The 24,294-nt window shown below is 45.9% G+C and overlaps 1 protein-coding gene across 4 annotated transcripts in view; it reads left to right on the forward strand.

The window, feature by feature from the left end:
* The first annotated feature begins 4,311 nt into the window (after positions 1–4,311).
* Positions 4,312–24,294, forward strand: part of NSF (N-ethylmaleimide sensitive factor, vesicle fusing ATPase) — an 81,613-nt gene continuing 61,630 nt past the window's right edge. Inside the window, exons 1-4 of one of the 4 annotated variants that reach the window (XM_082779200.1) lie at positions 9,497–9,606; positions 11,014–11,240; positions 16,584–16,669; positions 22,089–22,188. In XM_082779200.1, the coding sequence (XP_082635326.1) occupies positions 16,587–16,669; positions 22,089–22,188 (183 nt within the window). In that variant the 5' untranslated portion in view covers positions 9,497–9,606; positions 11,014–11,240; positions 16,584–16,586. Of the gene's footprint in view, positions 4,350–9,496; positions 9,607–11,013; positions 11,241–14,304; positions 14,317–16,583; positions 16,670–22,088; positions 22,189–24,294 lie in introns of those variants that run through there. The other 3 variants (XM_082779199.1, XM_082779201.1, XM_082779202.1) reach the window with 3 other exon arrangements.

Raw genomic sequence — 24,294 nt, forward strand, 5'->3', positions numbered from 1 at the left:
GACAGCAGGGACCGGGACCACCCTGCCTGCCCTGGGATTCAGGCCACAGGTGTTTGCCTCCCAGGTTTTGCCTGGGGAGACTGCAGGGTGAGCAGCAAAGGTGTTGGTTCTGTAACATTCATGGCTCTCCAGCATCATCACCCCTCACTCCCTGCCCCACAGAAATCCAAGAGAAACTTGTGTGGCCATAGTGTTTGGTTTGGGAAGATTTGCTTTTTTTTTTTTTTTTTTTTCTCCCCTAAAAATAAAGGTGAAATATGGGGACACTGAGGCCACGTGACAAACTTGACATCCTACCCTTGCCATTCCCTCATGTGCCCTCTTGTTCCTCAGATCCCATCCTGAAGCCCAAGCAGCCACAGCCCTCAGCAGCCCCCAGGCCTCCCTCCTTATGCAATCTATCTCCATGCAGTTTCCCCTCTGCATTGAGATTGGAGCTGGAGCTGGAGCAGGATCCTTCCTCCCCAGCCACAGGACTACACAGACAGAGGCCAGGTAGAGCCCCAGGAGTGGCAGGCCCTGCTGGGGAGGAGCTGGAGTGTGATGGAAGGAAGGGCTCCTGGTGCTGTCCCTAACACACCAAGAATGATCATGGCGATTCCTGCCTCCCTGTGCACTCATCCACCTCCAGCCCTCTCTTGCTTTCTCCTCAGTTCAAGCCCTCCACCTATTCCCCTCCCTCTACCCTTCTCTCCACATCTCCATCTACTTCCACCTTCCATTCACCCATTGTTCCATCCCTTCTTCTATCCATCCAGAGCAGTAACAATCAGTGAACCAGGCTGGCACTGGATTTCCAAGGCTTAACCCACAGGTCCCAGTGCCACGAGCATTCTTCTACCATTTGCTGGAGCTGGGGGCTCTGTAGTAGTGCCCCGGCCTGATTCCAGAGGAGCTGGGCCACAAAGGCTGCCCTGATGGATTCGTTAGTGGCTGTGTAAGGGCAAAGCAGGGACTCAACAGGTACTACTTGCCAGCAGTCAGATTTTACATGACTGAACCAGCGTTTTCTGTCTTGGAGACTGCAAATTTTCTACTAAGTTAATAATAGTGCATTAAAATGGGCTGCACACACTGCAAAATCATTTATCAGGAGCCATAAGCACATTCAGTTAAAGTAGGAAGAGTTGCTGCAAATCAAAATCTGCCCAGCAGCCTGGACTTCGGCTGGGGTCTTAGGTGTTACGAGACCATACTATAAGTTGGCTGTGAGCTGTAGAGAGGTCCATAACAGGACTATCTCCCTGCAGATGCGGAGGTCATATTTCCTGTGCTTGTTTCTGTAAGAGACTTTTCAAGGCCATAGGGCAGAGAGCTTTGGGAAGCTCAGAGTGCTGAGAAAATCCCCCCCGTTACACTATTTAGCCAGAGTTCACAGCTTGGGGTGCAGCAATACGGTACCTGACTCCTGCAAGGAGGACCCTTCAGGCCAGGCAGCTTTGCCAACTGCAGAGGAAAATGCTGTTTCATCTCACTGGTGTTTACATGTCAGCCTCACAGCTGGTTTTACATTCAACTGAGGCCACGAAGCAAACCCCCACCAGCAGAACTGCCCAGCAGATACCTGCCCTAAGCTGACAGGCTATTTGCACTACTGCAGGTGTTAGCTATACAGCCACTGCAAAATGTTTTTAGTTGCTGCTTTTATTTCCATTGTCTTGATGTCCTTGTAAAGCATCTAACTCGGCAGAGCTCATGTCCACCAACAATACATAGCAAATTGCAGCCATACCTGTCAGTTCTTAGTTGGAGATTCCTGGAGCACCAGCTTACAGTTGCCTGCTGAAGGGACCCCGTTTTCCCCATGCATGAAGTCTGCATTCCCCGCTCTGTTACCACTGACATTACTACCTGTTCAAGGCAGCTAACTGGCAGTTAAATCAATATTAATATTTTATTATGTTGTCAAAGCCCTGCACAGGAAGTTGATGTAACAGGTTGCTAATGCACTAGAACTCGTGCCCAGAATTGATTTCCAGGCCATTGAGGTCAGCTTTGGAGACAGTATTGAACCTTGCTTTGGAGTCCAACTGTTTGCTGCCTTCCTCCTTCAAAGCAGTCAAGACAAAAGACCATAATTGGAATTTCATTCTCCCACGGAACATTACACTGGGGGATGCAGCTCTCTTCATCTCTCAGTGTGAGACAGTTTACCCGATATGATTTGTTCTTAAGAGAAAAGCACTGCTTCAGCCAAATCCCAGGATGGGGGGCCCCCATGCAGATTCATATCCAGAAGTCTGGTTGCCAAGATTCAGTGAGTACTCAAATTGGACCAGACTACGCCAGCTGCCTGTAGAAGCAAGACTTGCATGGGCTGAAAACAGCCATGTCAGGAGCGAAGGCCAAGCAACTTGCTTTACAAGACCCTGGCCCTCCCTGCCAAAGAATGGGCTTGATTCCAGGCTCCAGCACACTGTACAAGACTGGAGTAGTAGTGCTAAACTCCTCTTACCTGGCTTTCTGATTGTACCCAGCTGTAATTTTTAGCACAAACCACAACATGGCAAGATGCTGTTAGTATAAGCCATATGCAATTGAATGGAAAGGCAGTTCAAGAAAAGGTAAGTAATTGGATTTACCAATTATTGGAGAATGCCACAGCACCCCATTTAAAGTATTATCTGCTGCTAAATGATGCACTGCCTACTAGCAGCAATTTGAAAGATTGAAGTCCCTCTTATTCCACAAAGAATTGTGAAACTGCTCATTGAAAGCTCTGTAAAACTTCTTGTCCAGGGGCCTGGAGATGTGAAGGGTCTCCGAGCCCCACCTGACCCCTGCTGCAGCCAGCTGACCTCCTGCCGCACCCTGCCAGCCCCCAGTGCTGCTCTCTCATTCCCCCACCTCAAAGGAAGAGAAAGGAAAATATGATGTAAAGGGCTCATGGGTTGAGATACGGTCTGGGAGATTCCTCACCAATTATTGTCACAGGCAAAACAGATTCAGCTGAGGGAGATTAATATGATTTATTGCTTAGTACTAGCAGTAGAGCAGTGAGAAACAAAAAGCAAACTTAAAAATCACCTTTGTCCTCCATCCACCTTCCTCTCTACCTCTTTCCCCTGGGCAGCAAAGGTAGTGGGGGCTGCAGTCAGCCCAGCACACTTCATCTGCTGCTCCTTCATGGTCACTCCCTTCCCCTGCTCCAGCGTGGGGTCTCCCATGGGGCTGGGACTCCATGCTGATCCTACGTGGGCTTTTCACAGGCTGCAGCTCTTCAAGAACTCCTCCAATACATGTCTGTACTATGGGGTCACAGAATGACCTGGGTTGGAAGGGACCTCAAAGATCATCCAGTTCAACCCCCCCGACATAGGCAGGGATGCCACACACTAGATGAGGTTGTTCATGGCTTCACCCAGCCTGCTCTTGAACGCCTCCAGGGATGGCACATCCAAAACCTCTCTGGGCAACCTGTTCCAGTGCCTCACCACCCTCTGAGTGAAGAATTTCCTTCTAACCTCTAATCCAAATCCCCCCTCTTTTAGTTTAACACCATTCCCCCTTGTCCTGTCATTATCTGACTGAACAAAGAGTCGCTCTCCATCTTTTTTATAAGTCCCCTTTAACGACTGAAAGACCGCAGTGGTCGCCCTGCAGCCTTGTCTTCTGTAGGCTGAACATCCCCAGCTCTCTCAGTCTTTCTTCACAGCAGAGCTGCTCCAGTCCTTTGATCATCTTTGTGGCCTCTTCTGCACCCATTCTAACAGCTCCAAATCCTTCCTGTGCTGGGGGCCGCAGACCTGGACACAGTGCTCCCAGCGAGGCCTCACAAGGGCAGAGCGGAGGGGTCCAACTGCCTGAACACGGGTCCCCCATGGGCAGCAGCTCCCCCCAGATCCCCTACTCCTTGTGTGGGCTCCTCTCCACGGGCCGCATCTCCCGTGGGGGCTCTCCATGGACCACAGCCTCCTCCAGACCACATCCACCTGCTCCACTGCAGAGATCTGCTCCGCTGCGGGACCCAGGGGCTGCAGCGGGACAGCCTGCCCCACCAGGGGCCTCTCCACAGGCCGCAGGGGAACTTGTGCAGCGTGCCTGGAGCACCTCTTGCATTGCCCTCGGTGCTTGTGGGCTTGTTTCTCTCTACATTTTCCCACTTCCCTGCTGCTGCCCAGGGTTTTTTTACGCTCCTTCGGAGCCGTGGGCTGATCCTCCAGCCCTTAGGGACGAAAAACCTATGGGTTTATTCGGGTCCCGCAGCCCTTGGCCCACCGCCGGGCACCGGCTGCTTGCCCGGCGCCTGCGCTGCGCCGCCCCATGGCGGCTCTGGGGCGGGCCCGGCGCTGCGGAGCGGCTGAGAGGCGGTGCTGCGGGCTGAGGGCAGCGACAAGATGGCGGGGCGGGTGAGTGAGGGGAGGAGAAGGGGGTGGGGGTGGGGAACGCGGCTCCTTGCCGCTTTCGGTGCGGCCCCTTCGGGTCGCTTTTCTCCTCTTTGAGCGGTTTACGGAGGGGTGGTTTCTCGCAGGGCAGTCGCTTAGTAGGGTTGGGGTGCCGGGAGGAGGTGGTGAGCCCTCTCCTCGGGTAGTGGGGTTTTGGGGGTCCCTGAGGGTGCGGTGAGGCTGTGGGGGGCTCTCTGGCTGTGGGGTCCTCCAGGGATGCTGTGAGGACGTGGTGACCCCTTGACGAGGGGGTTCCCCCAGGGGTACCGTGAAGCCTGGTGACCCCTCTCCCTTTGGGGTGCGGGGTAGGATTTAGGATCCCTCAGGGGTGCGGTGGGGTTCCTGCGGGGGAGCAGGGGGCTACCTTAGGGTCTCCTGAGGGTGCTGTGAAGCTCTGGTGAACCCTCGGTGCTGTGGGTGAGGTTCTGGGATGACTAGGAGCACCGTGAGGGTTTGGATGTGCCCTCGCCCTACAGGGTTTGTGGCAGGATGATTGGGTCCCCTAAGAGCCCCGATGGTACTTTGCTGCTTGGGAGCGGCTTTAAGGTTCCCTAAGGATGCTGTAAGGTTATAATGGCCCTCTAGCGCTGTGAGGAGCAGGTTTTTGGGGTGCCCCAGGTGATCCTTTTCCTGATTGTGGAGTTTGGGGTGGGATTGTTGGGTCCCCTCGGGGTGCTCTGAGGCCCTGGTGGGATATGGGGCAGGTTTTCTGTGGCCCTACTGAGTCCTCTGGCCTGTTGGCACTGGCCAAGCACCATCCTGTGACGTGGGTCTAAGCTATGCTGTGTTAAAACACCCCCTTAAGGTTTGTGCGGGGTTTTACTGCACACTTATTAAAAAAATAATAATAAATCGTTAGTGACTGACTGCTTAGGTAAAATTAGCAAGTGGTCAAAAAGGCCTTAAAATATAAAAGGACAGTCTTGTCTGTTAAATCACTTTGGTATTGCCTGGTATATCCACTCTGTTTTCAGGTCCAACCTCCAAGAGCTGCAAGCCGCAGTTAAGGTTGCTCAGCTCTGTGCCGTGAGCTCAGTCATCCTCTGCTGGACACCAGCTTGTGAAAGGCACATTTCCCGTTACTGCCTGCTTCAGGCTGAAGTCTTCTGTCTTGACCCAACAGTCTCATTGATTGGGGAATAGGTTTTCTGGTGGTTTTTTTTTTTTTTTTTTTTTTTTTTTTTTCTATGGTGTTTTTGTCTGGTGGAAGCAACAGCAGATGGTGCAGTGTTGTGGTGTAGAGCAGAGGGGAAAAATTTGGCCCAGTGATAAGCTATGTGTCACAGGTGAGCAGATCTGCTGGAGTGCCACCTCAAAAATGCTGCTGTTAATTGAGGAAAAAAAAGTGTTAACGCACTCTTTCTATTATGAAGAGTTTTTCTTCTGTCCTTGCTCCAGATCTGTGGTCTCACTTTCTTCCTTCTACCTTTCTTCGTCATCCCAGTGTTTGCTGCAGTGATCCCAGGAGCTAATCTAGGAGGAATCTGTGTTCTGTTTGACTAGTGTTTTTCAGTTTTCTTGTCTTGCCAAAATCAGGAGCCCAGTGCTTTCATCTGTTGAAAGATCATTTTAGCCATAACGAATGATACTGTTCTGATACTCCCTGTAGCCTAAACTAATCTGGCTGCTGCCGTCTTGTCTTATCCCTGCTTGCTGGGTATCCTGTGCCTATTTGGCTTGCTGAGTTGACAGAGGACCATCCACATGGTTCGCTGGGTTAGTTTTCAGTTGCCCTGGTGTGCTGGAAAGGCTTCATGAATGGTCTGAGTGGTGGTGACTGAGGTTGCAGGGAGTAAGGAGAGGGATCATCCCCAACTTTTCCTGCTGCTGTGAGCTCTTTCTGTGCTTTTGTGCTCGCAAGAACCTGAAAAATCTGCCTTTATTTGGCTAACTTGGTTGTGTTGTGGAGAAAAGGGGGGATTTATACAAATTTAGGAGAAAGATTGGAGCTTTGTTGTCACGTAATCTGGCAGATCATGAGGGTGATACTTTCTTTGGGTTACCAGGAAGCCTCTTGCTATTCAGTATTCTGATGAATTATCTATAAATATAATTGTTGCGGAATTATCAGATTATTTAATGCCGTGAGGAGTGTTCTTAAGCACAGAGTTTCATACCATTTTTTGAGCCTGGTCCAATCTTGCACTATGGTGAATGCTGTTAATGTAAATTAATAAACAAGCTGTCTGCTCCCTCCAGCTTGCATGTGGGATAGCAACAGCTCGAAAAATGATGCAGAGGTCAGATGAGCAAGCAACAGCATACGTTTCGGATGTGATACTGGACCTGTTGTGAACCTTGTCTATGTAAGTAAGGAACAGTGGGTAGGAGGATGGAGGTGTGTGATATCTCTAGATACAGCAGGTGAGTCTGATGCTGGAACACTGATGCTGTTCTGTTGTCAACATTTTAAAAAGGTGCTTAAACCTGGAGAACGCGTAGAGAAAGCTTTACTGAGTACACATGGCCTGAAAAAATGTCCTGCAATGCAACCTAGAGCTTAGTCTATTTTATTAGACTCAGGTGATTTGACTTCTGAATGCATACTTCTGCAGACAGAAATGAATGGCTTTCTTGAGGTAGAAGAGAGACAAAATCGTCTGCTAACGTTTTAAATAATGTATACAAATGATAGAGCAAATATTATTAATGCCCAGTGCAGTTTGAGATATATTCCTCTACTCCCTTAATTGCATTGGCTTTCCTCAGTTGCAAGGCGGATACAGTGGTTAACGGTGATGGAAGCTTACAGGAAAAATAGTTTATGCTGATTAGAAATAATGGCTGCTTCTGTTCCAATTTGTCCTGTATCTCTGCATGCAGTCACGAGGTACGCAGGCAGCCCCTTGAGCATGCAAGGACGTCGGTCAGTATCTGCGAGAGAGGAGGGAACGCATAAAGCTGTCTGGCTGCGTCTGTGGTCAGTTCCCTTGCACTGAGACTGGACCTCTGGAAGATGGTTGGTGCTGTAGGCTGTTGACGTGCACCTCGTTAGGAATTACTTCTCAAAGGGATGTAGAAAGGCCAGATGATTTTTTTTAGCATGTGGCGCGTTTCGAGACTTCTCAGCCTTATTCCGGCCAGTGTCAGGCTGCTGATGCAGAATGAGCTGTGTTTCTGTTTGTATCTGCAGCAGATTGAGGAGGTACGTAGATGAGTGGCGTAGGGAACGAAGCAGGGTTACATGGCTGCAGTTCTACCCTTACAACTGGCAGGATGGCCTCTTTCAGAGAGGAAGTCATGCGTGCTGAATGTTGACCGGATAGAGTGGAAGTTGGTGATGATCCCCATCAGACTGGTGTGTGTCTTGTGAAGGATTATTACAGTTCTGTGATAGCTGCAACTTGTGTAACCCAACCTTTGTTTTTTTTTATTTGCTGTTTGGGACTCACATATGTAAGTTAAGCATCACATGGTATTCCTGTTGGCACAGTAGTAGGAGACACTGGCCTGTTTGCCTCTCAGAAGAAATTCCGATCTGTATTTGGTTGGAGATGATTTTGGTTTCATTCAGTTAATCGTAGCCTTTAGTTTATCTTGCAGAACTGTATCATAACCTCTCTAGAAGAGCGTGTGACTTGCGCGGAAGGTGCATTGCAGATATCTGTTGAAATCGACTGTCAGATAGAGAAAATACAGCAGTTGTGGGAATGGCAGCAAGGGACAGGCTGTACCCCTCGGTGTAACGTGACGCTGGAGACATTGCTGGACTAACACATGCTCTCCTGTACTCCATGCAGTCAAAGGACAATTTTAGGTTGGGTAGTTTGGTAGAAGCTTTGAAATAACAAGGGTAGGTTTCATGTTTATTAAAGCTATGAATTCTGATTTCTTACCTCTTCTGCTTACATATGGAACCTCACTTCATAGGTGCAGGTGTCATTAGGCAACATAAGAAACGTTTGGGAATCAGCTTGGTTCTTTCTTAGTGTCGTACTCATTCTTCTGTCATCACTTACACTTCTGGAAATATCAAAAAGCATAGTGTAAAGGACTTTTTTTTTTTTTTTTTTTTAGCAGTGTTTTAGGGAAATGGAAGAAAAAATCTGAATGGTTTAGATCTCTTCTGCAGCTGTGTTTTTGTGAACTCATCGCAAATACACTTGTGTGTTCTTACAGGACTGCTGGTTTATGAAAACCCATGCTAGATTATTTGGAGTAAAATTCTGCCAGCTGTGAGACCACACAAATGATTGCGGCCATGGGATATCTGACCTTGTCATCTTTGATTACCTTTAATTTGTTGCTTGGCGTAGCGTTATAGAAACTGTGTCCCCAAGCTTATTCTGAGTAATACAATGCAACAGGGAGATGTCAGTGTGGCCTCTCATCATCTGCTTTTGAAGATGTTGGTATGTCACTTCCTTTCTTGCCAAGGCAGGCCAGAATTTGCCATCTGTAGCCAAGGAGCTGAAAAAAACCTGGAAAAAATCAAAAAATCCTTTTGTGGTTTCCTTTAAGTGTGAATTTCGTAAATGCTGCTCTCTTCCATAACAAGATCTTCTCTCTTCCTATCCTTGGTTCTTAGAGCGCAGAGGTCGTTCAGGGGAGGACCCTGTGGTCTGGGAGATGCCCTTGCTGTAAATTTGGAGGAGCTCATAACTGTTACAACATTGGCTCTGCTTAAATCTCCAGAAAAGCAGTCCTTGGAAAATAGTCATGGTTACATTCTGCTAAATTGCCTGCCAGGCAGGACGTGGTTTTCAGTGGAATAAAATTTTTGTTGATTCATTTTTTTTTATGTGAAAATGTACTAGAAATCTGAAAAGTAAAATACAGCTTTTTATGGTAGGTCTTCGTCTTTTTCTGATCCAGGTGGGAGTTGGTGGCTGCTGGCCAAACGCACTCTGAGGGGACAAGCTTTAGGAGAGCTGATGCAGTGACTGTTAGCTGACCCCTGAATGCTGTGACAGATAGTGACAAGGTAGTAACTGAAATATTTTGGAGAGACCAAGTTCAGAGTGTGGTCTCTGTGATGCAGCCATTTGCCAGGCATATCCGTCAGGATGTTGTCTCAAATCCAGGCTGTTCTCTGGCAGAGACCTGATTTTGTGAAGTTTTCCTTACTGGCCATTTCCACAAGTTTCTTGACTTTCAGGAGTTGGAGAGTTGTGTTGGAGAAGAGCTGTGAACAGAAAAATTCAAGCAAGGAACACTGCCACTATGGTTAATAGAAAAGCCGTCAGCACAGTATCCTGTTCCTCTGGGCTGGAGCCAACTGGTACGACTGCTTGTTAAATCAAGGCTGAATTTATCACTCTTCTTGCACTCTTGTGCCCTGTTCCAGTGCTGGCGTGCTCTTTCGTATGTATGTAGGGCAGGTAGTTCAGAAGGGTTAAGTATTTGCAGCATAAAAAGACAGAACCCGTTTCTGCAGTCTCCTGGGCCGCAATAAGGCAGTGACCTTCTATCAGAAAAAATCTGGAGTAAGTTATGCCCTAGAGTTGTGTGAAGTTACTTGCTTTTTCTGTAGAAGCGAGCTGCTTGTAATTGGGGAGCACTTGGTACAGTTGTCAGCATCCTGGATAGGTCAGTGCTGGATACAGCGAATCACTGACAGGCTGAGTTGGAAATAAGCAAGGGATGGCAGCATCTCAGGCTGTCACAGGGCAAATCCCAAGTTCAAGAGAATATTTTTAGTCTTGTCTTTGTTGCCATTGAGTAATTTTTCTAAATAAATGGAAGGAATTTGCATCCAGCAGGTGTCTTCCCAGCTAGCATGTCAGTTCTCTGACGTGCATCCTAGGCTAATATCTTATGGTTGTGTAAAGTTTTGTTCTTTTAAGGGTTTTTCAAAGAAGTTTAGATGAAACATGACAAGTAGCGATTCCCTGTAATTAAATAGTTGATTGCTTGGCTCTTGGAAGAAATGTGAGGCAACATCAACTCCAAAAATGGAGGTGTTAATTACAAATGCAGGTATTCTGGGTCATTATTTCTTAATTGGAAAGTGGAGCTGGTGCTTTCACGCTCAGGGAACAGCTTTCTGATTATATGGTAGAGCAGCACGGGTACAGATATATTTTCTGATAATACTGTGAAGAACTGATACGGAGAAAGACATCTTTGTGGGGCAGAACAACCTGTTTAATTAGATTATAGACACTATACTGTTATCTTGTAGTTCTCCTTTAGCACACTTTTTCTCATGTGCCTTTTGACCAGGGAAACCTTTTAGTCTTGTAACTATGTTTTTTGGTTTTGATAACACTGCAAAGTACTGGCAGTAGTATAGCCAAATCCCCAAAGCTACATTCAGGTTCTTAACTGCACCCAATAAAATAGCACTGGACTAACAGAGCTCCCTGCAGAACTGACATCACCTGGCTGTAAACTACGCAAACAAAAAGTAAGCAGAAGTCACCACCCTACTAAAAAATAAAAAATAAAAAAAAATCCCCTAATTGCTAAGATAGGTGCCTTTGTGCTAATAAAATGGCTTTCAGGTGGTAAGATGGAAGTAATCTCTGTATTGCTGCTCAGGCCTGTGAGGGAAGCAGGCATCTGCTGTTAGATGAAGCAAATGGAAAATGTGTTAAATGTGTGTGTTGTGTATCTGTATACAGAAGAAGGCTCGTTGGGGTCTGTATTGCTGCCGCCCCTAATGCAATCATTCCTCTTTTAATAGGAGAAGATCGATGTTTATGAGCTTGTCACAGAGGGAGAATGCAGCTCCTTCCAGATCTGAACAAAAGCTTCCAGCCAACTAACCTAGCAGTCACAAGGAGCAGATGGGAAGGACGGTGCTGAGCCGCCTCAGGGCTGTCTGTCCTGGGGGACCCCATGCGTGACCCGCTGGGCGCTGCAGGGCTCTTTGCGCGGCTGTAGATCAGAAAAGGAAGCTGTCATGCCAAGGTGACTCTTTTTTTCCAAATGGACATTTGTAGGTGTTTGTTCTCTTCTTGTGCAAGCAGGGCTGCAGAACTCTGGGAGCTTTTTCAGAGGATTTTTCTGGATGTCCAGAAAAACCTTAAACTAGTTATTAACTCCTTTAGAGTTGGTTTTTTTTTTTTTTTTTTTTTTTTTAATTTTTAATTTTAGAAACACAGCATTTAGGGCATCTGTTGCTGAGTGTACTCCCTGTTGTAGGCATCATATTGTCATCCCTTTCATAATTTTCACATAATTTTAGTTTTGTCTGTACTGCTTCCTGCTACAGGCTATTACAGTGCTGCCTTCCTCTGCTGGTTAGGAACCCTTTCTTAACTGCCAGTGGTTAGCAGTGGTAGCGTTGGTATCATTCTATACCTATTTCTTCTGTCCTTTAGGGTAGAGTCATTTTTCGTCTCTGTTATTTAGCTCTATGGTATGTGTGTATTTAGAGAGAAAGTAGTTATAATCCTCTTCCAGCCTTCTGTGCTGGAAGAGCTTAATTTGTCTCCTTCTCCCAGGCTATTGCTGACCCAGCTCTGCCTCAGCTCATCTTTCTGCATGCTAGTGCTGGTGCTCGTCATCTGTGTGCAGCAGGCTCCTGCTGTTTGCAATTTTAATGTTCATTGCTTTGTTGTTTTCTTTCCTTGGATTCTGTTGCCACTTGATGCGTTGGATCTTTTGATACAAACTGCATTGGGCGATGCCTCATGCACACCTGCTTTCCATCAGGAGCATAGTCTTACATATTGCTGTAGGGTTTTACGTTGCAGCATCTCAGTTCTCTTGTTTTTCTTCAGAGCTCCTTTAGTATCTTCAGTTTCCGTTTTGATATTCAACAGATTTTATTTGCAGTGGTGAGTGAGCGTTTCCCTTCCAGCCCTGCTGCCTCAGTCAGCCGTGGTCCCACGCAGGCAGGAGTGCACCCGCTTCTGCCCTGGTAAGTGGGCACTTGGCTTTCTTCGTCCATTCCTCTGCTCTGGACCAGAGGCCTGAAGGTACTTTGGCACCTAACAGCTGGCATGGGAGAGCTGAGATGCTTTTTGCAACAGGCAATCCCCATTTGTACACAGATGCAGAGGAAACTTCACTTTCTATTACTCAGAGCTGTTTGACATTGCCTAGCACTTGTTTGCCAACATCTGCATGGCAGCTATGACGTGTATGTACACACAGATATACGTGCAGACCTCTATGTGCATACGTTTTTGCACAAAAGATTTTAAACATACAATGCTTTAACAATATTTGTCGTATAAACAACTAGTGCAGAGAGCAAAACCTGCCTCAGCTTCAGAAGCTGTTTCATAATCCCCTGGTTAGGATTAGAACATTAAATGAGTTAAGCTGTTTCACATGAAGAGCATCTTTGCCTTAGCATTTAACGTTTTCGCTCTTATTTGCCAACAACTGCCAGGTAGTAGCTCACTGCTATTGTGTACCACCAACTTACCTCCTGTGGGGTCTGAGTAATGGGAAGCATGTTTTTCTTTAGCTTCCTCTATCATCAGCCTTAACAATTCACAAATATTAACCATATTTTTTGTGCTCTGTGCTCACCCACGCTACTCTTCTGTAATATTCCAGAGATCTTATTATTCATTCTCTTTCCCAGTTAGTGCAGTGCTTTGTTTTTGCTTAGGATGCTAGTCTTGCAATTCAGGATGAGAAGAGACATTTTTATCTATGCATAAAAATACCCAAATAACTTCACATTGCTTTCTGGGCTGAGCTCTCCCAAAAGACAAGGACAGCTCAGTGTCACGTTTTACTCGAGGAAAACTGCAATCAGTGCAACTTTGAAAACCAGGCTCTGAAAGATCAGACATCGTGGTATTCACTTGGGTTAGAAAGCTATTTGTTCTTTGGGGTAAGTTTTACTTTATAAAAGTAAAACATGTCAGGATCATTGAGCCTCCCAGTGCTGCATCTTTATGGCTAGCATCAATGGCAGAGGAATAGAGGCAACATTGCTGCTGTGTCAGAAATCCGAGGGTGAGGTCCTTTGTGTCTGTCTTTCAGCGTAAGATTTATCAATGCATTGTGCAGTCACATTTTTCTCTTGGCAAACAGGGGTGTTACTGGAGTAGAGCTCTGCATAGGTATGGTTTGGCGGCCGGTACTGCAGTACCGGAGGGGGTGGTGGATGCTTCAGGAAGGAGGCACTGCCTTGAACTGGAGTCACCTCCATGGAGCTTCCCTGTCCTTGGAGTCCTCTCCCTGGATAAATCAGAGCAGCAGCTGGAGGCAGAGAAGACTTCTCTTGCTCCTTTAAGCCTGATAAGTGTCTGCTGTGGGCCCAGGACCTGGGAAGATGTATGTGGGTCACCTTCAAGCCAGTGGTGACAGCCGTGGTGTGCAGCAGGTGCCGTTTGCTGTCTGCTGCAAGATCAGCTCTGGTGCCTTGCTGGAACTGAGATTCGTGTTGTCTTGACTAGTTTCTAGCAGTAACCTACTAACTAGCTTAAACAGGGCTTGTGTAAATATACTTGAAGGTTTCCTAAACATACTTGCAGGGATTTTGCTCCCTCTGTTTGCTGCTGTGCGGTGCTGGGGAAAGGCACGGCCTTCAGTTTGTGCTGGGGGCACCCAAACTGTGAGAGCTCCAAGTGTTCCCTTACAGTGCTGCCACTATAGCACAGGGCAGCCCGCTGGGCTCCAGCAGCTCCTGTAACTCCCTGGACTTGTGCCTTTATGCCAGAAACCATACACAGGAGCTGCCAGTGCCCACGTCCTTGCTCAATTGCTGGACAGACAAGTGCCCCTGTAATGGTGCTGAGGATATGAGTTGGGAGGTAAGAGGAGGCCTCTGGAACTGTGTGTTCCTCTGTCCTCTCTGGGTACTTTTTGGTTTAGTTGTCTTCTACATGGCCGGATTTCCTCAAATTGTCCCTTGGACACTCAGGAAAACCTGCTTCGGTCTAGTGACATCCTTTTCTTGCGCGAGCTGCGTGGTGCTAAAAACGCTTGTGTATCATTAACATATTGAAGTTTTCTGAAATCGTTTTGTAGCTTCTGGAGAGTACGAACTGCAGAGCTGGGAGCACCGCGAAGCTGCTAGGTACAGCAGGAGATGTTGGTCGGTGCTAAGGGAGAAACGGGCTTGTGCCAAGCGCAGGAGGAGGCGCTGGGATGGCTGCCATGGGCTGTGCTGGTACTGCTGCAGAAGAAGCTAGGGTTCACCACGCATCAACATCTATCGTGTTGTCCTGCTGGGGAAAGGAACACTTGGTGCTGGATTTGAAATGCGTTCCTTTATATTTATGCAGGTCCTTAAAGCAAAGCTTGCACGTTCCCAGAGGCGGACAGAAATAACGCAGAGGAGTGGCAGCTCTGCCAGGCGCTCGTGGTTCGTGTAGGAAGCAGTTTGTCAGCGAGGATTAAAAACGCATTTGAGTACTAGTGCTGTAAAAAGGCTTAATCCAGGAGCTCTGTGGATGGTTTTCTCCAGAAATATCCTACCTAATGCATTTATCAGGGCATGCTCTTCGGAAAATAGTCCCCTCACAAATGAAAGGTGAACTGATAAAGCAGTGAATGCTTTTGCAGTTGATGAGCCTTAACAGGCAGGGTGTGTATTTCAGAAGTCCACTGATATCAACGATTTTTTATTACAAGAATATTTAATTAAAGTCTCTTACTACACGTGAGATTCTGGTAGATAAAATGATTTAAAGGCTGAAAACAGATTTATTTTCTGTTGTCACATATGTCAAGGGCAACTAGGCATTACTCAGTAAAAATAATGAATTAATTCATTTCTAAATAGCAAATGCTCTAGAAGAGTTGCGTTGTTACATAAAAAGCTGATCTGTTGCAGGGTATGCTTGCTCCAATACACGTGGAGAAGAATTTTTTGTGATTCAGTTCTCAAGTGGCTCAGAGGACTGTGGGGGTGAAGGCTGAGCAGGATGGCAATGCGTGGGGAATCAGCAAGGCACGTGTGTGTGAATTTAAGGGTATCTTGAGAGAAAACCCATTTCAGATTGCCCTTAGCAGCAAGTTGTCACTGGCAAATGGTTTCTGTTGCCCTGGCTGCAAATTTGTATTTGGCAAATAGTTGGGCTCTAATTAAAAAAAAAAAAAAAAAAAAAAAAAAAGACATCCTGGGCAGTCAAATTTAGGTTTGCTCTGCATTAAAAATTTCACTCTGTAGCTAACAATAGAGATCTCACTCTTCCCATCGTTTCTTCTATTTCTAGAGGCATTTTGAGCTCAATTTTGATCTTTCAGCCATTGTTCTCTGGCATAATTCTGCAGAAGCAAATGGGGCTGGGGATGTAGGAAGGGGGTGAGGTTTCTCTTTGGTGCTCCTTGGCCACCCTGCTGAGGTGCTTTCTTGGGATGGGGCAGCAGAATATTGGCTATCAGGTTATTTTAGCTGCTGATCCCCTTGTAAAAGTAGAGGAAAAAGCTGAACATAGTCTCTTGAAATAGGACTGCTCCTTTGACTTAAACAAAAACGGCTGGGGGGTATACACCCCCACAAAATTTGTTGCAATAATATTTAAGTAGCGATAGGCTGGAGCTGGCAGCCTAACTTAATTTTCTTCTATTTATTACTGATCTGTAATGTTTCTTATAGAGTAGGAAATATCATTTGCATCTTGATGCATTTGTAGAAGAGTTTTATGGAGATTGAGTGGAGCTGGGGAGCAGCTGGCTCAGAACTAAGCCTTCCTGCAGTCGTTCAGCGATGCCCTGTGCTGCACCTCCAGCATGGAGGTCTTGGATCTTAGTTTGCTGAGTAATGTGAGGGAAGCAGGAAAGTAGCATCTTCATTCTGCCCTCTTTTCCCCATGTTGTGCACCTCTAACCCAGCATAGCAGTGTGAGATGGGGTTACCCAGGCTTGTAGGGCTCTGCCAGCAGCTGCTGTGTTGTACCAGCTTTCAGAAAGCCCCAGGGTGGTGTTACCTGGCAAGAAACATCTGCCAGAGAGCACTTTGCTACCTTCAGGCAGGCTGCAAAGTTCGTGGAAGTTCCATGAACACCAGGGTTCATTAACAAGTTAACATCATTTGCCTTGCAGGCTTTCTCCTAGGTAGTTTTTTGTTATTTTTCCTGAAATATTGGGTATACTAGGCTGTACTGCAAAGGTCTTGGTTACAACCCTCTTTGTCAGTCGGATGAATTTGGAGAAACCATGAAGAGAAAGAGGAACTTATCAGTGGTGGTGGACTATGCCCTCACAGTATGTCAGTACTCGTGAGACCAGTTTGTGTTTTATGGGTTTGCAGAAGCTTTGACACTTGCCTTAGTAAAGGAGAAAAATACAATGGTGATATTTACTTTATTTTTTTTTTCCCCTTCCCTCTCTTTCTCATAGTCTATGCAAGCAGCGAGGTGTCCCACCGATGAGCTGTCAGTAACAAACTGTGCTGTGGTGAATGAGAAGGACTTCCCATCTGGACAGTAAGTGTGCGGCGTTGCTCTTTCAACTTTTAACCAAAAAGGGATTGTTTTCATAATTTGGGTGGAGGTGAAATGGAATTTCACGTTTGGGAACGTAAATACAGTATGTTAATTGACAAAAGTTCTGTACCTTTAGAAAACAAAACTTTGGATGTGCCTCTTTATCAGCAACGGAGATATTAAAAATGTCATTTTCTGTGAAATGTTTCCAGCTTGGGAAATGGAGCTGCTTAAGTAACTATAAACACTTCTTAGTGAAGGAATTCAGGCCTTTGTAGACTTTTTTTGTTGTTGTTGCTGTTACATAGTTAGAATATTTGAGCTAACGGGTAATATTCAAATAGACTATTGTTTAATTGTGTTACTAGGGGCATCTTCCCGCTTCCTCATCATACGGGGATACTGAGTAGTGTCAGCAGAAACCATCTCTTATTCTAGGGGTTTGCATACACAATAACAGGGCAAGACAACCAGAGTGTGGGCACAGCAATTTGGATACTTTAATTACGAGTCTGTGTGAGTGATAGAAGCTGAGTCTGGGCTTTACTTTTCTGAGAAAGGCAGAAAACACATTAATTTTTCAGCATGGAATGTACAGAAGGGCTTTGCATTGAAGGAAGCCAATTTGAATTACTCAGTTCCCTTGCTTTGCTGCAGCAGCGAGGTGGCTCTCTAAAGGACTTCCAAATGCAGATTGCAGACAAGTAATTAGTATCAGCTGAAAGAGAGAGCATCACACATAGTAGGAGGCTAAAGGGCTTGGATTTTTAAAATGGGAAACAATGTTTAACAAATGATTATGATATGCTTTGGGCTTTAGCATAAAATACCTGGCCCAGATAAATTCTGCTAAGGGCGGAAAATGAGTGGCTGTGAACTGCAGGGAGCACAGGGGCCCTGCGTTTGCAGCCTTGCCTCTGTGCTGTCAGTCAGCTGCGCTGCTACCCTGGAGAGCTCCTGCATTGCACGGAGCTGGCCTGGCCTCCTGCTGCTCAACAGAACTGTGGTTGCACAACCCCACCTGTAGTGTCAAACGAACACAAACCACTTCACTCCCAAAACAGCAAAACTTTTAGTTGGAAGCAGGCAAAGGCATCTGCTCGAAGATAGCGGTGTGCTGCTCTCTTCAAATGATGTTTTTCCTCAAGTAGATTTTCTTTTTCAAAGTAATGCACTTGGAAAAATACTTGAACTGAGCATTGTACCTCATACATTATAAAAATCTTAATTTCCTGAAGCGTGGATGTCCTAGAAGGACCCAGCTTCCAGGCCTGCAGCAGCCAGCTGTTTTCCTTTCAGTCTGAGAACCCCCTCTCATTATCCAAGCGTGCAGGCAGTGGTATCCTGAGACTTGCTTGGTAAGCAGGCTGGCCGCAGTTCTGACTGAGCTGATTCTCCCCAGGAGAGCTGCCTATTTCTAGAAATTGGGGCTTATGAAGAAAGCAGCATATGTTGGTTGTGAACAGATGCTATAAATTGTTTGGAAAAGTATAAGACTAGAGTACAGAGAAACATCTCAGCATTCAGCTACTACTGAAAGATGTAGTCATTCTGCTGCATTGCAGATATACTGGGCAAGACCATCCTTAAGATCTGCTGCAGTACTGTGCGTGCTGTCAGCAGTTTGGGTTTGTATTGCCCTAACCATGACTGGCTGCAGAGATTATTTATTATTATTTTATTTTTTGCTAACAGCTACACGAAGGGCTTTGTTTTCACACCTAGGTTTGGTGCTCGTGGTCTAGAGACCCTGACCTTAGATCAGTGAGATGGTTTATCCCCAGCATGCCACTGTAGATATTTTCACGCTTCATTTTCCACACCCTGTGTTTTGGGGAAGTATGAATCATGATTTTATGATGCAGGAGTTCACGGGATGCAATGCATTGCTGTAGTTACATTGCTGGTTTGGTAAGTAGCACTGTCTGATGTTACTGTGACATACTTCTCTCCTGAGGACTCCAGAAGTATTTTGGAGAGAGAAGCAGATGCTGAAAGCAACCGGACAGTGAATGGGACAGCAGTCTGGGAGGAGGCCAGGGTGTTTTATGTGAATGGCTTTTTTTTTTTCCCATTGGCAACTGACTATTCTTACCTTTATTCCTGTCTTTTATATGGGGAAACCATTCCTATTATCTCATGCCTGTTTAGTTATCTGGGTTGAAGAACCTTGCTGGATAATTTGCATGGGTTTCCATCATCCACCCGAAAAGGATGCCTGTAACAACATGGGCAGATACTTACTGAATTCTTAAGATGTTCATCGGGTTCTTTACAAAGATGTGCAAGGTATCCTCTCCCGTACAAGAGCCTTGTTCTTTCTTCACCACCATAATATTAACCTGCGTGTCCATTAGTTGGTACCTGTTACAGTTTCTGTTGGCTTGCTCAGCCTGGCTAGCAGGCTTACTGAGTGGAGGTATTCCCTGGGAGCCCTTAAGAACCTGCATTACAGTTGTGCTTTGGTGCTGATGGTTTCAGGCAAAGCTTTGCCTGTGAATTAGAGCAGCAATTTCATCCATCAGAGCTCTTGGGAAATAGCAGGCCCTGGTGACTCATTACTCCTTTTATTAGGTTATAAGCAGAAGCTGTTAAAGAGGTGTAGATTTCCCCCACGAGTCTCTGTGAGCTCTCCAAGCTTCTTCCTGGTGAACATCAATGTTGGAAAGTGCTTTTTCATTTTCCTGCTGTTGCCATATTTTGAACGTTCTTAATACTTCAGTTGTTTGCAGTCTGTGGGAAACTCTCTGCTTCTGCTGTCGCTGAGAAGAGACGTGGCTGTTCTTGAAGAGTCTGTCAGGATTTGATCTTTTCTAATCTTATTATTTGGCTATATATATATATATATTATTTTTTTTCCAGAAAGCTGATAGATTTTTTCTTTTTTCCCGTGTTTTTTTGTTCCCCTTTCTGGACGTCTGCTTGACCTCCGTCAGGCTGTGCTGTCCAGTGTGCTGGGAGAGGTTTTTGTGAGGGCCAGGGCCTCACTGCCCTCATAGGCAATAAGTTCTTCCTTATATCTAATCTGAATCTCCTCTCTTTAAGTTTATAGCCATTCTTCCTTGTTCTTTCACCACACTCCATGAAAAAGGGTCCCTCCCCAGCCCCCTTTAGGTGCAGAAGGCTGCCATAAGCTCTCCCTGGAGCCTTCCCTTCTGCAGGCTGCACACCCCCAATGCCATCACCCTGTCTCTGCAGCACAAGTGCTCAGCCCTTTGCTCATCTTCATGGCCGTCCTCTGGAGTCATTCTGGTAGGTCCATGTCCTCCTTGTGCTGGAGGCCCCAGGGCTGAATGTAGTATCTATTTCCTATTACAAATTTAAAACAAAACTGCCCTTGGAGCACCATATGGTCTGGAAGGATGGTTGCCCTTGGCCTGCTGGCAGCACTCTTCCTACAGCAGCCCAACCTGCTGGCGGTCATCGGTGCTGCAAGGGCACGGTGCTGGCTCGTGCTCAGCCTGTGTGCCAGGATCCCAGCCCCTTGCCTGCAAAGCCGCTTCCTGGCCAGTTGGCCCCACTCCGTGCTGCTGCAGGACTTTGCGTTTCCTTTGGTTGGACTCCGTGGTGTTTGTGTCAGCCCACGTCTCCAGACGAAGCCCAGCTGAGTGGGAGCACAGCCACCAGATGGGTCAGGCTGTCCTCCTGGTTTTGTGCCATCCACAGACCCGCTAGGGGGATGCTCTGTCCTGTCACCCAGGTTTAAGGTAGCTTTGAGACGGTGTTGGCCCTGGTACGGGCACCTGGGGTACACGGCCGGTGCCTGGTCTGAAGCTGGTGAGGACAGATTTCTCCTTTGTAAATTCATGGTGACTACACCCAGCTGCTTTCTTGCCTTTCAGGACATTTGGTTTCCAGGATTAGTTGCTCCATCATCTTCCCAGGTGTAGGGTGAGGCTGACCAGCCTTCTAGTTCCTTGGATCCTCCTCCTTGCCATTCTTCAGGATAGGAGTAACATCTACTTTCTTCCAGTCCTCTGAAGGCCTTCCAGTCCTCTGATCACCACGAAGCCACCTTAAATGCCTTTTTCTCCCTTGCTGAGATTGTAAAGAACCAAACTACCTAACAGGTTTCTGGGTTTAAGCTTGGGGCAGGAGGAAATGGGGAAGGGTGCACATCTCTACTGCTGCGGATGGGGTACCAGTGGGTGACTTAGGGCCAGAACCAGTAAAGAACCAAATCACTTGTCTGCCTGGTGGAGCAGGCACAAACCTACTGCTGCATTTCTAATGCTTTCTTACCCTGTTGTGCCACCAGTGCAGAAATTCCTGCAAGGTTTCGCGAGCTGCCCGGTGTGCACACTAAAGCTAGTGATGGCTGGTCATCCTGGTCTGCAGGCCCCTCGTTTGCTCTAGTCTCAGAGGACTGCGTACTTTCTCCACGTGGCTGAAGCTGTCGTGCATGTGCAGTGTAGCCAACGTATGTATGTGCAGATCTGCTTTTGGACGGTGCTGGAGTCACTGTGTGTGGAAACAAAGATGTGTGGAGCGTGTGTGTGTGTGTAGCATGTTCACTGGAGGATGGCTGGGAGCACAGGCTTTGGCTGTTAGTGTGATCTGTCTAGCCCTCTGCCTCTAACCATGGATAAGAGGCTCAGGAAGAGGGGACACCAAAGGTCACAGCAGTCAGTGGCCTTGTGCCTCCTGTGGGTCGTCGAACTGCAGGTGGCTGCAAGGAACAAACCTGATTCGGCCATCGCCCCTGCTGCCAGCGCGCACAAATCCCACCTTCCTTTCCTTTTACTTTCGTGTGCCAAAAGGAAGTCTGCCTATCATATGGTAAGAGCTATCAGGCATGGGTTTTGGGTATTTCCCTTCCTGATGGCTTAGCCTTTGAGAGTGACAGACAGGCATGTGCAGTTGTTGCCTCTGTGTCTGCTTCTGGTGGTTTGTTTGTATTCTGTTTTACCAGTAGTGTTTCTGGTCTTCAGGTCCTGTGCAAGGATCTGTAGGTCCTAGCAAATGGGAGGGACAGCCTCAGTGCCTATTGGATTTTACTTTAGTACAGGACTTGCTTCTATTTTTTTTTCAGCGATCAAACTTCTAACTGATGTACTAAGATCCTTTTATAGGCTTTGCATCTATTTCATATGAAAATTTCAGCTGGGATATATATATTAACTTGTGTTGGGGTAAAATCTTACTGTTTTGGTGTTATGCTTTAGATGTGAACCTGGTGTTGATTTTAAATATAGCAGCCTTTGTCTTTGTGGTTATATTTTGGTTCTGTCATGTTTATACAGAGCAATTCCTGAAGTAAAAGGCTACTGGTGGGGGAATTTAAATAGTAATTATTAGCCTTTATTTTTTTTCCTGTTACAGGACCAGGCATAAGCTGGCTCATCTCTTTTGAATTCTCCTAGCACCGGGAGAATGCACAGGGATATATATTGGAGTAAAATATTGTTCTCTCTTCTAGACATGTTGTTGTGAAGACTTCTCCCAACCACAAATACGTTTTCACGCTGAGAACCCATCCCTCTGTTGTTCCTGGCAGCATCGCATTCAGCTTGCCCCAGGTACTGCCTGGTTTGACTTACTGTTTTCCTGTAGAATAAGCGTCTTTTGCATTTTGGATTGAAGAGAGCTAGACTAATTGGAGGGAGATGCCTCCATAAATGTGTACTGCAAATTTGATTTCTGAAAGCAAAAGTTCAAAGAGGCATTTACTATAGCTGAAGCGAGCTTGTTTATATTCATTTGTATGTTTAGCATATTCTGGAAAATACTGGAAAAGGTATAATTTAATCTTTTTAAAACCCACCAGAAACTTTCAAAAAGAAAAGCATAAGCAATGTCTTCTATTGGTTTTGAATTGTTCTCTGTTTTTTTTTTGTTTTAGAGGGTTTTCTTTGCTGTGTTTTTCTTTCAAAGACCTGCAGGAAGTTTTCTTGACTATATTGAGTGTTAGGATTTCTAGAGGAGATGTGCAATTAAATGCATAAAATAGATTTAACTATTCACCTCTTTCTTAATTAAGTCAAGTTACTGCATGCTAAATGATGCTTAGATAAATAATTGATACAATTAACTTCTAAGTAGAAAAATTAATCTTGTAGCCATCAACTGACTTACACAGTGAGTTGCATAATACAGAACAGCAACAAACACGGTCACTAGCTTAATGCTTTTGTATTTGTCTGCTGGTAACTAGTCTAGAAGCTGGGTCTCTGCTGAGTGTCTGTGCTGCAGACAGACTTTGTTCCTCAACAGATGACTTGGCATAGGCCCCAAAACCACTTTTTGCTTTTTGACGTGTTGTTCAAATTCAAATTTGTCCGGATGAGTGGGTGCAGAGAATGTTAAGTTACCATATGTCCAGTTAAGATTTATGATGCCAAAACTGAAAACCAGCTATCAGTAGAAGTTATTTGTATCACAGAGTTGAAATAAAAGTATTTGTAGTCTAGAATTGATTTTTTTCTTAGATTCTGGTAGTTATTGTTGATCTGAGAAAGTTCTGCTAAGGTATAGGTATTTTGCTTGCCCCTAAAAAGCACCTCTGCTAGTAGGCGTTACAGCTGCTGGTAGATGTATATTCTGTTTGAGTGTTCTTAGTGCTGGGGTTTAACTTCCAGGATTTGTTAAAGCTTTGGATAACTGCAGCCAATGTTACACAAAATGCAAATTTACCTCAAGTCCCATCTCATGTATTCGTGGAGGGTCACGTAATGGACACTGAGGCTCTGAGAACCCCAAGGAAGTCTGGTCTGCATTTGTTATGTACATGAAGTTCTTGACCACCTTCAGATTGTAATAAACCAAACTCTCAAGCTGAAATAGTAAACCATGGAAAATTTTGTATACTGGAAAGAGCAAAAGATGAAGGGCAGTGCGGTAATGACAGACTTCCTAGCAGAAAGATGAACACAGGGATTGAGCTGTATCTCTTGCCACAGAGATATCCAAAACAATCATTCTAGCTGAACTTGGCTTTCCTTCCTGTTCCAAAAGCTGTTGATAGCCTTAACTTGGAGGGTTCAAGCAAAGCCCAAGAATCATGGGAGTACTGGTGTGCTGGCCCACCGTTTTTGTGCTGGTGGTCCCTGGTATTTTAGGTAGAGGTGAGTTTAGGGTATCTTTTGCTGAAGAACTGGAGTGTTAAGAGGAAGGGAGGAATTCTTACTGGCCATGCAGTTAAATGCTGTAAAGAATGTGATTAAGTATGGAAGCATAGTTTGGTTTTACTTTCTCAGGAATACCAGCACATAAAACTTCCTGTTCTGGGCTTTGGTTCTAACAGGTTGATCCCTGTTAGCCAAGGGAATTACTTCCTTAAGCCTAACTCCAGTTTTGAACCGTGAACATATTGGAGAGGAAGCATGGGGGAGTGTTTTGTTTCGTTTTGTTTTGTTTTTAAAAAAAGGTCATTGTACGCCTTCTACCACACTTGTTCCTTCCAGGATGAAAAGTCAAACATAAATGACCATGAAGAACAACATTTCAAACGCAATGTTAGCAGAGCCTTGTGTAATGATACCTACATACTTTTGTGATTCGTGCCTCTCTAAGGTTGAGATATTTAAGAGATAGTGAATACTGCATCGTTTGGAATGTGGATTGTAAATACACACTAGCCAGCCTGTATCACAAGAAGCATTGCAAAAATACCATTTTTGCAATTA

Source organism: Aythya marila (assembly GCF_965140915.1).
Source record: "Aythya marila genome assembly, chromosome: 25".
NCBI classification, from domain to species: domain Eukaryota; kingdom Metazoa; phylum Chordata; class Aves; order Anseriformes; family Anatidae; genus Aythya; species Aythya marila.